Source organism: Schistocerca serialis, chromosome 6 (assembly GCF_023864345.2).
Source record: "Schistocerca serialis cubense isolate TAMUIC-IGC-003099 chromosome 6, iqSchSeri2.2, whole genome shotgun sequence".
Taxonomy (NCBI): Eukaryota; Metazoa; Arthropoda; class Insecta; order Orthoptera; family Acrididae; genus Schistocerca; species Schistocerca serialis.
In genome coordinates this window covers 646292959-646307252 of record NC_064643.1, presented here as the reverse complement: position 1 = coordinate 646307252, position 14294 = coordinate 646292959, and the positions used below count along the sequence as shown (strand labels likewise).

At 38.8% G+C, this 14294-nt stretch overlaps 1 protein-coding gene across 1 annotated transcript in view; it reads right to left on the bottom strand.

The window, feature by feature from the left end:
* LOC126484625 (NFX1-type zinc finger-containing protein 1-like) overlaps window positions 1-14294 on the bottom strand; it is a 269764-nt gene that overhangs the window by 180711 nt on the left and 74759 nt on the right. The window contains exon 5 of the mRNA XM_050108209.1: window positions 806-949. Within this exon, the coding sequence (XP_049964166.1) occupies window positions 806-949 (144 nt within the window). The remainder of the gene's footprint in view (window positions 1-805; window positions 950-14294) is intronic.

Below are 14294 nucleotides of genomic sequence, written 5' to 3'. Positions count from 1 at the left end.
TTGTTAAGTTTCTACTGGATTATCAGTGGAATGCTCCTTTGCAGCTGATTTGTGGGGATGGTCACAACAGGATCAGTGCACGTGTGATATGTTGTATCCATATAATGTGGCAATCTGGGACAATACAGTCATGATGGATTTGTGTGAATGTGTATGTTTATTCTATTGATTCTGAAGGAGGATTTGTCTGAAAGCTAGCAATGTCATCAGCTTTACTACTCAGTGAACACAAGTAACTAATTTTTAAGTTATTTCCCCATTCATTATATATTCATGCCATTTAAATCTGTTTAATTATTAAAATAACCATCTCATGACATCAGTAGGGAATGCATTTTATGGGCAGGTGCTCTTGCAATTAGGCTGAGAAATTACAGAAGGAAATGGAACAGCTGCCAGCCAATGGCAACTAATTGTCATGAAACTAACAGTTTTTTGTCAAAATTTAATTGTGTTTTTCTGTAATCTTAAACAGACTTAATGCTTTATTTGAACTTCAAGATTACTAGGCGCAGCTCGCACAGATTAATCTTTGTAAGATGATGTGGGATCAGGCTTCAGTTATAATATGTATTTCAATTTGGGCTGCCACAAATTTCATAAGTTTTTGTGATTGGGATGAAATAATTTATTATTCATATATATAATTTTCTGGAAATCTAATTTAAAACTAATTCAAAACTGTACTATTCTTCAAAAATAGCAAGCTTTATTGCCCTTTACTCTATGCTATTCTACTAATCCTTTCAAAATGGCTGTAGTGCCAGGAAAAAATACACACTATAGGATTATGTAAAAAATTTACCTGCTGAATATAAAACACCTGAGCCACATATGTTGTTAATATAGTAATATTTTCTGGAGAATGTCCCTGTAGAATGAGGTGCCTGCAGAGGGCAACAAGGAAATCTCCTTCATGTGGGTTACGGTAGCTCTTTAAGCCAGGTACCTAAAACAAAAGAAAACTCCAGATGCCACAAATTCCTGCAATATTCTTACAAAGACATTCAACAAACATTTATTGGTTATTACAAAGAGCCGTTATCATTATCAATTGGTATTTCTCTATAAGAATGCCCTCAGCTTTGTGGTACAGTGCTTAGAAGCCCTGCCTCTAGATCATGGGATCCCGGGTGTGACTCCCAGTCGGCTCAGAGATTTCCTTCATTTGGTAACTGTGCGTTTGTGCTGTCCTAATCATTTCATAACATCTCCATCACAACAATATGCAGCTTGCTGAAGAAACGTCAAATAGAAAGACTTGCACCAAGTGACCAAACAACCCTAGACATAGTCTCAAGGCCAATAATGCCTTATCACCATTTCATTTCTTTCTCAATAAGAATAAACACAATTACTTTTTTTGCTGGAGGTTTGACTGTTGAACCTCACAAAACAGAATTTGGGAAAGGTAAAACAGTATTTCAATAATCTAGATTTAGAAATGCATACTAAATAACGAGAGACAAGAGGTACACAAAAAACAATCAATAAAAAACATGTTTCTGCTCTGTGAGATGTGATGAGAGAGTATTCCAAGAAATGTGATGGTTTTGTGGAAGTTGTACGGCATCAAGACAGTGAAGATACTTGTGGTGGGAACACAGTAACAAATCATACAATGAAGACTTACACAACTGGTTGTATTATTTACTGGCTGCTATGCTGAACACACATATGCAGAGCTCCAGCAATCATGCAACAGAATGTAGGCAATTGATGTGATGCCCCTCAAATGGTCACACCTCATGTATTCACCTGAATATTCCGGTAAGAGGTTACTTGGGTTGACTAATTTCCCAATGCAGTCAGTATAACCAGTCTGTTGAATCGCTGTGATTTCCAGTATTTTCACTAGGCCCTTTTTAGCATAAAAGTTTGCTAATTACAGAGTTCCCAAATAACTAGACACATAGTTGCAACAATCATGCACCAGTCACACCTCATGGTCCCTTCAGTTCAAGTCCTCCGCTGAATACTGTGGAGCACTTTGCCAGCTGTGTGTTCAACCCCTGCGCCCTCACTGAGAGCTTCCTCTGTACTACTTTGTGGGGTGTTGCCTCTGACACCCATGTCCGAGCTATCGGCTAACGAGACACCACATATATGGACTTCTACTCTACCACAAGTGAAGACTGCAGGGCACATCACATATTGCAAATCAAACCACCAGGTCATCACAGAGTGCCACCTCCACTGTGCGTCGTCAACTTCATCACGGATTCTGAGCTCTCTGTCTTGCAGGACTTCAGTCTACCACTGACTGCAGCCACCTACAGCCATTACTAGGACATTCCAGTGTACAGTGACTGAATAAGCTTGCACCTAGAGACTATAACTGCGTTTGTTCATAAACTAAATGAAGTTTCATTGTTCTGGGTAAATGGGCTCGCACCTAATAGCACGTCACTCCCACTAGGTCGTGAGCAAAATAAGACTAAATATAGAAAAAGAATAGTAAAGTTCTGGAACGTGGATCTCAGTGAATATAACACTGAACAGTTCGATGAGTGCTGTATTTCAGTAATGGATATGGACACATACAAGACAGCAGTTCATAAAGACTGTAAGTCCCAAACAATAAATATTTTAAACTTCATTAAACAATCAGAAAGGGTAGAACAACCGGAAAGTGATTGTTTTGTAAAATCCACATTCAGAGTTTGCATCTGGCAGTTCTGGTCACTGCACTTTGATTTGCTGACACCCAGGTTTGGCTTGCCAACCCCCCCCCCCCCTTCCCATACCCCTCCCCCACACATACACACACATGTGCACACTAAGATTACCAAAAAGAAAAGGAGAACATAGTGCAGCAGTGACTGATACTCTAAATCCAACTAGCTTTCATGAAATACATGTGAGCACCATAGCAAATGGTTTGTCTGATTGGTTTGATGCGACCCTCCATGAATTCCTCTCCTATGTGCCACCATTTTCATCTCAGAATACCACTTGCAACCTATATCCTCAATTGTTTGCTGTATGAATTCCAATCTCTGTCTTCCTCTACAGTTTTTACCCTCTACTGACTATGATGGTCAAACAGTATCAATAAAGCATCGATAGTCAATCAAGTGAGAGATAAGACAAGAAAACCAAAATTTCACAGAATTGTAAATGCCAACTCAGTTCCAATATTCAGGGAAAATTTACAGAAAAAAATGATAAGTTTACTATGTACATACAGTATATGAGAAATTTATTCATTTCCTAAAAATATCCCTACAAGATTGTGATGTAACATCCAATGAAGGCTTTCACGACTGGATGGTATTGTTGATAATTCTTCCGGGTTATATGGCCGTGGTCCATGGAATTCTTCTATTCCATATGTTTCGTCCAATACTACGTTGGACATCCTCAGAGGTATGGCTGGTCCTGCTGGTCGGCAGGACTCAGCAGGACCAGCCATACCTCTGAGGATGTCCAACGTAGTATTGGACGAAACATTAGGAATAGAAGAATTCCATGGACCGCAGCCATATAACACGGAAGAATGTGATGTAACGAATCAGCAAAGTTGACAATACTTTTCTTGGTATTTTCCCATAGTATATGCTGTACATAAATAATATCTCTATGCAAATGCCCTAACATGTATCATGAAATGTTTTTCATGCTGTATTCCAATTAAGTGTATTGTGCCTTCAAAGTAGGTTGTTTAAAAGCTGGTGTGAATGACTTCATTAATGCTGAACTGTTACCTTCAATGCATTTTTTGTTCAATATATGAACATCTTTACTATCTGATAATCTTTCTTCATGTCCCACTAGACATAATATGCTCCACATACTGTGAATTTTTGTGCAGAAGACACATATCAACCGGGTGATAAATTATATTTTTCATGTGCCAATGAACAACAGATCCCACAAGTAATTGTTTTCTGTAATACCAATGTTGTGTCCATGCAGTTAGCAATCAAAACATGGAGTTAGGAACGGATGATTTTATCTTCAAGCAAATGAATAGACCTGTAATGTATTCTGGTAACTTGGATAAACTGAAGATGAGTGCAATGGAAACATTCTGGCAAAAAATGTGCTAAAGCCCGTAACTAACAGTCAAAGTAGGTGTGTTATCCACTGGAATATAAATGGTTTAAACACTGATGCTTCTAACAATAGAAGCTCCAAAATAGATGAATTGGAAATCATTCTGTCAGAATCTGCAAATATTAGAGTTGTTTGTTTAAATGAGCACTGGTTTACTGAGGACACAATTAAAATTCTAAACCAAATAGGGAACTTCTAATTAGCAAGTAGCTCCTGCAGAAGGAACAAGTCACTTGGAGGCTCATGTACACTTCTACATAGTGATACAAATTATCAGACCAGAAACTGTTTTAATTATTTAAATGAAGAATGTGTGTTTGAGAGCTGTTGTGTAAAAATAGCGGACTCACTAGAAAATGTTATAATAATCTCAAGAAACAGAATTCCACGAACATCTACAACAGAACTATTCTTATCTAAGCTTCAAATTACACTACAAGACCTTTGCACAGAAAAAAATGTAATAGCTACTGATTTTAATGTCGATATCACATGTGATAGTAGCCGCACTTCAACATTCACTGACTTAGTAAAGAAATATGGTTTCAAATTGAATTTCTTAGAATCTACCAGAGACAATGGGCAATCGGCAACATGTATTGACAAAGTTCTAACTAATTATGTATATGAAGATGTGTATAAACTTTGTCTAGATCCAGGTATTTCAGATCATTGTGCATTGTTCATCGAACTGCCACAGGCAACAGGAACATTTCACATATGAGAACTCATATGAGCAGGAACTTTAGCAAAGAAAACTTGCTGACATTTAGTGATAAGCTAAAAGAGAAAACATGGCCTGTTGATCATTGTAACTGCACTGACAAAAACTTTGCAAAATTCGTAAATTGTTTTCTTGGTGCCTTTAATGAAAGATTTCCACCTAGGCTCTGCAGCAATAAAGTAACAAATAAAGTAAAGTGGATTACCAGGGCATAGAAATTTCCAGTGAAAGGAAAAGGCAACTACACAGAGAACTAAAATATAATAAAGATATTGATTTCATTAAATATGTTAAGACTCTATAAAACCATATTTAAAAGAGTTGTCAGGGCAGCAAAACAACTGGCAAATAACAGGCTAACTTTAAATCATAAAAATAAGACAAAGGCTGTGTGGTCAGTCATTAAATCTTGAGTTAGATGTTAAGGCCTGTAACCAAGAAATTTCAAAAATTGACATTGAAGGCAATACTACTGTAAATCCAACTAAAATACCAGAGTACTTTAATGATGAATTCTTTACAAATGTAGTCAAGTCTGATGTAGATTTAACAGATTATCACAACAAAGTAAATCTCTTTGGCCTAGGTGAAAACACCGAAAACCTTACAGAATTCTTCTGTGGAGGATGTAGAAAATGCTATTCTAACATTAAGAAACAAAAAATTTGCAGACTGAGTTGGAATACCCACCAAAGTTATTAAAGTGGTACACAATAGAATTGCAAACCCACTAGCTCAAATAATAAATCATTGTTTTGAAGAGGACTGTTTCCCAGAGGTACTGAAATATGCTGAAGTCAAATCACTCTTCAAGAAGGGATCAAGAGAGATCATGGGAAATTACAGTCCTATCTCGATTCTCCCAGTCCTATCTAAAATATTTGAAAAACTTCCTGTAGCAGAAATCCAAAACTTCATTGCAAAATATACTGTTATTCTAAACAATCAATTCGGTTTTCAGCAGGGGAAAAACACCATAGATACAGTAAACAGTTTCATTGAGAAAATAAGTACATCATTAGACAAGAGAAATAAAGTGGCAGGAATTTTCTTCGACCTCACAAAGGCGTTTGATTCTGTAAACCATGCATTGCTTGTTTACAAACTCGAAAAGTATGACATTAGCGGCAGTGCCCTACAATGGCTCAAATCCTACTTATCTTACAGAAAGCAAAGTGTTAGTATTTCTTCAAATGGTGAATATTGTTTATCTGTCTGCAAAAATATCTCAGGGTGTTCCACAAGGCTCCATATTAGGCCCAGTCCTATTTCTCTTCTACGTTAATGACTTACCGTTAAATATCAGTTCCCCATCACTTCTGTTCACAGGATGATATGAGGCATGATTTTTAAGTAGTACCGTTTTGAAATTAATGTTATTTTTACATGAAAGTGTGTAACTTAACCTACTTTTCTACATAATTTCCGTCAATATTGAGGCACTTGTCATAACGTTGTAACAGTTTTTGAATACCCTCCTTATAGAAGTCTGCCGCCTGACTTTTTAACCACTGCACGTAGGCCACCCATGTTTCATCTTGAAGAAACACCTGGGCGGTCAGCATCTTCCACTGTTTTGACTTCGACATGAAGACTCTGACCACCCAGGTGTTTCTTCAAGTGCAGGAACAGATGGCAGTCACTGGGTGCAAGATCGGGGCTGTATGGAGAATGATCTAGAGTTTCCCATCGAAAAGATGTGATGAGATCTTTGGTCTGATTCGCCACATGTGGACGGGCATTGTCTTGCAGCAAAACAATGCCCCTGCTCAACTTGCCACATCTTTTGTTTTGAATTGAATGGCGCAGATTGTGCAATGTCTTACAGTAAGCTGCTGCATAAATTGTCTCATTACGAGGCACAGATTCCACAAGCAATACTCCTTTTCTGTCCCAAAAAAACTGTGCACATGATTTTCCGGGCAGAATTTGTTTGCTTAAAGTTCACTTTTTTGGGTGAATCTGAATGCCCCCATTCCATGGACTGTTGCTTTGATTCTGGTGTGACGTAGGCCACCCATGTTTCATCTTGAAGAAACACCTGGGAGGTCAGCATCTTCAAGATGATGACGAAGTCAAAACAGTGGTGATGCAGTGGTTAGCAAATCAGGCAGCAGACTTCTATGAGGAGGTTATTCAAAAACTGGTACAACGTTATGACAAGTGCCTCAATATGGATGGAAATTATGTAGAAAAGTAGATTAAGGTACAGGCTTTCATGTAAAAATAAAATTATTGAGATATCTTAGCACGTCTTGTTTAAATTTCAAAATGGTACTTACTTAAAAAATGCACCTTGTACTTCTGTCTTAGTTGAAGATCAGAATTCAGAAAAAATTCCTAAATCTGTGATCAGTACCCTCAGTACCTTAGAAACTTGGTTTTGCAGCTCAATGGGTTGAATCCAAACATATCTAAGATTCATGTGATGCACGTCACAACCAAACAGTCAAAATGTGTGCAGACTAAGATTGTACACAACAACCAAGATATAGAAGAAATTCTTAGGTTTAAATGTAGATAAAAATTTGAGCTAGCAGGAACACATTGAATAGCTGGCAAACAAACTGATCAGCTTTGCGTTTGCAATGCAAATATTATCAACTGCAAATGACATGGACACACGAAAAGTAGCATAAACAAGCAGCTACTTCGAATCCGTTATTAGGTATGGTATTGTTTTTTGGGGTAACTCGATAAACATAGTGCAGACACTAAAAATACAGAAAAAAATCATATGAAATATGTGCACTGCAAATCACAAAGAACCATGTCTACCATTATTTAGAAAACTTAAAATATAAACTATGCCATCCGTATACATATATGAGATTATTACATTTCTGTACACCAGGCATGAATTATGCCACGCGTAAGTGCAACTGCAGCCTTCACAATTTTCTTAACAGTAAGGGATTTTGATTCTCCAAATGTTCATAGAGTTCTTATGACTGCCTTGTTTTTCTTCTTCTAATGTCAATAGTTTCCATTAGTCAGTTACTGCATTTTCATTCTACCCAAATGGAAGAACTGCAGCTAGTTTCTCTGCATTTTTGTATTAGTAGTTTAACAACATTCTTCTCTTTTAAAGAACTGCTTTTGTGCTGTGGTATGAACTGAAGACTGTATTTATCAACAGCTGACCATAGTTCTAAAAGTCTCTCTCCAGGTGGTTCTAATGTCACCCATCTAGAGGAAAATTCTGACAGATTTTTAAAATTGTCTTCCATTAACTTCACATCATTTGGACGACATTCACAATATGGAGATTAAGAATCGTTTAACCCAGGGAATTATCAATAGCATTTTCTAATTTTTCAATCCGTCATGCACATAACACATTTACAGTTAAAAATTGAAAAATACAGACTAAAACTGACCAATGCGAAAAATACTGATTTTACTGATCATTTTCCATTCTTGCTCTTTCTGGAAATGGTTCTGCACATTTTTTTCCTACATTCATTGTCTGGAGTATCGTTTTTAATACACACATCGAAAAAAGTTTTCCATCACCCCGGCTCCCAGAACTCCTGAAGATAGGCGTTGACTGTGGATATTGTATCACAGACACAGCCCCTTTGACTGTTCAGAGATGTCACTAAACCCGCCCAAGGATGTAAGCAACCATGCATGAGCAGTGCCTATCAGCCAAACAGTTCCAGTCATTCCACTAGGAAGGAGGTACGCGACTCGTGTTGTCTGTAGTCCAACCATGCCTAGACGGTCAATACAGCGGTTCAATCACGTCCACACTGTTACTTTGTGCATGGAACGGCTCTCAATGAGGGAAGTGTCCAGGTGTATCAGAATGAACCAAAGCGATGTCGTTCGGACATAGAGGAGAAACAGAGAGACTGGAACTGTCGATGACACGCCTCACTCAGGCTGCCCAAGGGCTACTACTGCAATGGATGACTGCTACCTACGGATTATGGCTCGGAAGAACCCTGACACCAACACCACCATGTTGAATAATGCTTTTTGTGCAGCCGTAGGACGTCGTGTCAAGACACACACTGTGCGCAACAGGCTGCATGATGTGCAACTTCACTCCCGACATCTATGGCGAGGTCCATCTTTGCAAAAACGACACCAGGCAGCAAGGTACAGATGGGCCCAACAACATGCTGAATGGACCGCTCAGGATTGGCATAATGTTCTCTTCACCAATGAGTGTCACATGTGCCTTCAAGCAGACAATCATCGAAGACGTATTTGGAGGCAACCCGGTCAGGCTGAACGCCTTGTACACACTGTCCAGCAAGTGCAGCAAGGTGGGGGTACCTTGCTGTTTCAGGGTGATGATATGTGGGGCCAACATACGTTGCTGGGGGTCCTGGAAGGCACCGTAATGGCTGTACAATATGTGAATGCCATCTTCCAACCAATAGTGCAACAATATCGGTAAGATATTGGCGAGGCATTCATCTTCAAGGATGACAACTCGCGCTCCCATCATGCACATCTTGTGAATGACTTCCTTCAGGATAACGACATCACTCAACTACAGTGGCCAACGTGTTCAGGCATGAACCCTATCGAACATGCCTGGGATAGATTGAAAAGGGCTGTTTATGGACGACATGAACCATGAACCATTCCAAGGGATATACGCTGAATCGCCGCTGAGGAGTGAGACAATCTGGACCAACAGTCCCTTGATGAACTTGTGGATAGTAGGCCACGATGAATACAGGCATGTGTCAATGCAAGAGGACGTGCTACTAGGTATTACAGGTACTGATATGTACAGCAATCTGAACCATCACCTCTGAAGGTCTCGCTGTATGGTGGTACGACATGCAATGTGGCTTTCATGAGCAATAAAATGGGCAGAAATGATGTTTATTTTGATCGTTATTCCAATTATCTGTACAGGTTCTGGAACTCTCACAACCAAGGTTATGCAAAACTTTTTTAGATGTTAAAGCAAATCTACTGAGGAAATACATTCCTCACCTTTATGTCCAGCACTTTTTCCAGCTTTTTCAAAATTTTCATGTTTGTTAAATTTACAACCTTTAGACCTCTATTCTTCATTTAAGTTATTTAATTCTCACATGATATCCAATGAGTTTTAAAACAAAATGCACCCATCAGCTATAAATGTTGTAATACACATCATGAAAGATGATACAAGCAACAATACAAACTAAAAAGTTCTGGAGCATCGAAATATAATAGAAAGAATTATGTTTGTCTGTTTTCTGCTTACACAGGAAAGTGTCACCTGGTTGCATGCTTTCCTGGTATTCCTGTCTTTTGCACTGATATTTTGGTCCTAACTTCATGTTGGTTTGCAGCATTACACATTTCATGACATGAAATACACGCCCACATCTCGTGGTCGTGCGGTAGCGTTCTCGCTTCCCACGCCCGGGTTCCCGGGTTCGATTCCCGGCGGGGTCAGGGATTTTCTCTGCCTCGTGATGGCTGGGTGTTGTGTGATGTCCTTAGGTTAGTTAGGTTTAAGTAGTTCTAAGTTCTAGGGGACTGATGACCATAGATGTTAAGTCCCATAGTGCTCAGAGCCATTTGAACCATTTTTGAAATACACGCAAGTCCAAAAAACCACCACCTTGAACAACTAGAGACATGACGATTATATTCACAAACTAGAGACATGACTTTTATATTCACAGGATATGTGCCTAGTATGTTCTGCAGAAATGATTAGCATTTGAACCATGTCAGCCCGCAGGTTCAAGGTCAAATTTGATATCGCAGAGCAACAGCATCTTCCGGTAAAATTTGCCCGGGGCTCTTGCTGTTGCTACAAACTGAAGGTAATGGATCAGTGTGACTTAAGCAGATGTGCATGATGCCTCGCAGATGTATTCACGAATCGTACTGTCGAATCAGTGAGTTTGAAGGAGGGTGCATTATTGGCATCAGAGAATGTGATGCATCCATCTGAGAAACTGCTACTCGTGTGGGACGAAGCGTTTCGGCAGTGCAATGGGTGCATGCAGAATGGTTCACAGAAGGCTGTAGAACATGATGAGATGGGTCACGTCGCACCGACACAGACCCCCCCGCCCCCGAGAGGATCGACACCACATCCGAATGGCATTGCAGTACAGATTTGCATCCTCCTCGGTTCTGGAGCAACAGTGTAACACATCTACACTATCAGGGATAACAGTCCATCTTCGTTTACTACGGCCCGAGTTACGTTCACATTGTCCACTTCTCTGCCTACTTTTGATGAATGTGCAGAAAAATACTAGACAGCAATGGTGTATGGAATGACATCACTGAGGAAAGGAATGGCACCGGATAGTGTTTTTGGACAAATCCAGGTTCTGTTGGTTTCAAAATTATGGCCGCATTTTGGTTCCCTGAGCACAGGGCGAGTGGTATCATAGGGATTGCATTTGCTTAAATCCTACAGTGCCATCTCAAGGCCTTATGGTGTGTGGTGCTATACCACAAAATGCCATTCACACCTTACACACGTTGATGCCCTCACACACGGAATAAGTTATCAGAACCTAATGTGGTGCATACTAGACAAATGCTGAACGGAGTTGACTGACATGCTAATCATTTCTGCAGAGCATACTAATGTACATGTCCTGTGTATATGAAAGTCCTCTCCCTAATCATTTGAGGTGTTCTAATTCTTCTGAACATGAGTGTAAAATGCGGTCACATCCACACGGAAATGAATGATGTTTTAAATCAACACAGATTTTGAATACCTTTAGTAATTTAAAAAGCAACTACAGACACTATGTCCACACAAATGAAAAAATTTAATAATTATTGCCTGCTGCCTTCATAATATTCTAAGAATTGTTTCCTTGAAGAAAAAAATTTCATGTTTTTGTTCGCCCAAGTTGGATTCTGAAAAACTATCAACACAAAATTTAACACCTTTAAATGACTAGGGGTGGTTTTGAAAATATCAGCAGTTTCAGACAGTCCCATTTCACAGTTGACAGCTACATGGCTTGGGTGATCTTGAGCTCCACATTAGAACTGCACCTGTAGTATGAACTAAAGACTACGAATGTGTTAAACCAACACAGAATCAAAACAACAGTTAATGCAGTGATACGACTGACCTCAAAGAAAACAAAAAATTCAAGCACTTTTATTACCTCATTTGAAAAATGATGGCTACCATTTTCTTGGATCAAAAGGGCACTGTTTAGTTAGATTTCATGGAATGTGGATCTACAATTAGTTGAAATGTATTACAGAATGCACATCAGACTGAGTTGTGCCATCCAAAGAAGATGGCACAGGAAACTGTTCATCTTGGACAGTCACCTTCCACAGCAAAATGTATCCACACATCCACTACCAATACTCATGATGTGATTCAGCATGTCTGCTGAGAGATTTTTTGACCATATATCCTACAATCCCAACCCCACACCCAGTTGCTATTACCTCTTGCATTTTAATGATACCATGATAATCAACAGTTTAAAGGTGACAAGTAGGCAATCACTATAAACTGGTTCATCTGCCAGGCGGAGAAATTCGTAGTAGACAGTTTGCAGAAGCTGGTGCAAAATTATGAAAAGAGTTTGGAAGTTAATGTGAAATACGTGGAAAAGCGAAGTACGTTTGTAGAAAGCTAAAACAACCAATAGAATATTTTCCTAATGAATATATGTTTTTATGATCAAACAGCCAATATTGTTTCAACGGACCTCATATTTTAGTGGGTATTAGGACGCGTGAATGCAAAGCAGATGCAGCAGTTAAGGAGATGTGCACAACACCCATAATGATAAAATACGAAGTCCTTGTACTCACTATCGTCTCAGTGCCGAGGGGCAGGACCGTGCACCATTGCGAGGTGTGGCTGCAAGTCGCAAGATGGTAAAACGTAGCTGGTAAAACACAATATCTGGTGGGGCATTGTTCCTTTCTGACACGAAGATGAAATGCAATCCTCCTCAAATACCTCCAGATTGGACACTGCCCTCTGTTGCAGGGATTCCTCGTCTAACTTGAGCATCAACGATGTGCAATGCTTGTGGAGCATGGTTATCTACACTCAATTTTAAAATGAAATAAGTTCATATATCTGTTTTGGCATGCTCTACATTTTGAGTGATTACATTCCAAGTGTCGAACTTTGGGTAAATTTTTATCTTTCTCCAATGCCTTCCAAATATTGTAACAAAATGTCACGGTTTCACTTGGAAAAAACAGTACTGAGGATTGAGAACACTGGTGACTTTCCATGAAGTATATGATACAGTCGCATAGCTCTACACCTGAAAATTTCTAAATGTTCTAGAATCTCATGTTTTATGCATTTAGCAACCATGGATGCTGCCATAGGCGCTTGTGTGCATCAACAGCACAGATGGCCATACCGTAAGTGCAATCACAGTGGACAGGTATCTGTGGAGAGGCCAGACAAACATATGGTTCCATAAGAAGGGCAGCAGCCTTTTCAATTGTTAGAAGGGCAACAGTCATTCATACATTATGTTCCACAGAGCAAATCAAGAAATAGTCAAGGTATACAACAACAAAAGCCTCAGAAATCATAGAACCTTAAATTGTGTACTATACTAAAAATAAGTTACCACAATACTACTTAATGCTATTCATGCCTATGCTACATAATTTTAATCAATTCAAACAGAAAGAAAACTGCTGCTTTGAAAAAAGCCACTGCCTCAGTTTTACCACATAGCTACTGTTGATCTGCTGTCAGCATCTTAATATTTACTACATTTACTTCTAAGTCTTGTTTACAGTACATTACTACTCATCATGCAACTTTATAACAAGAACTGCTGCTTGCTGTATAGCTAAAAGAACCTCACTCAACTCCTGCATGTAGATATTCAAATCATTTGAAGATAAAGTGGCTAACAAGGCAAGTTTTTCTTTTGAAGTGATAGGAAGTCCTCATTTATTGCTTTATATTAGACACGTACTTGTTGAAAATCTTACCATTAGTGTACATAACTCCATTCTGCACTATGGACAAGGAAGCAATGTCTGTACGGACTTGCTATATTGGCACTACAAATGGCTAATAGCTAGGGGAAACTGCAGCCATTATATTCTACACCTAAATGGTTTAATTATGATGCCATCCTCTTGGGAAACAATTCTGGGGGTAAAGTAGTTGTCCACTCAGTATCTGACAGAGACTACTCACACGCACTTGCACATACACACTGTCCAAGAGATACAGGATTTAAAAACTATGAAACAAACTGTCCTAAAGAATGAGTACAGCACATACAAAATACATTCATTTTATAAAAAAAAAAATTGTACAACAGAATGACACACAGTGCTTACATCACTCCACAAAACTAACCGTAACAAGAAGATTAACAATAATGTGGAATTTTCTGGCATTTCTCTCATATAAAACAACTAATGTTAAAAACAACATAAATTTAGTTTTTCTTTAAAAATAACACTTTACATATTAAACACAAGAGCTGTGGCACTGTTTGCAAACCAACAAATTGCACTTGAATTTATCTTTTCAAGCTTGAGACAAGTTCATTCGGGT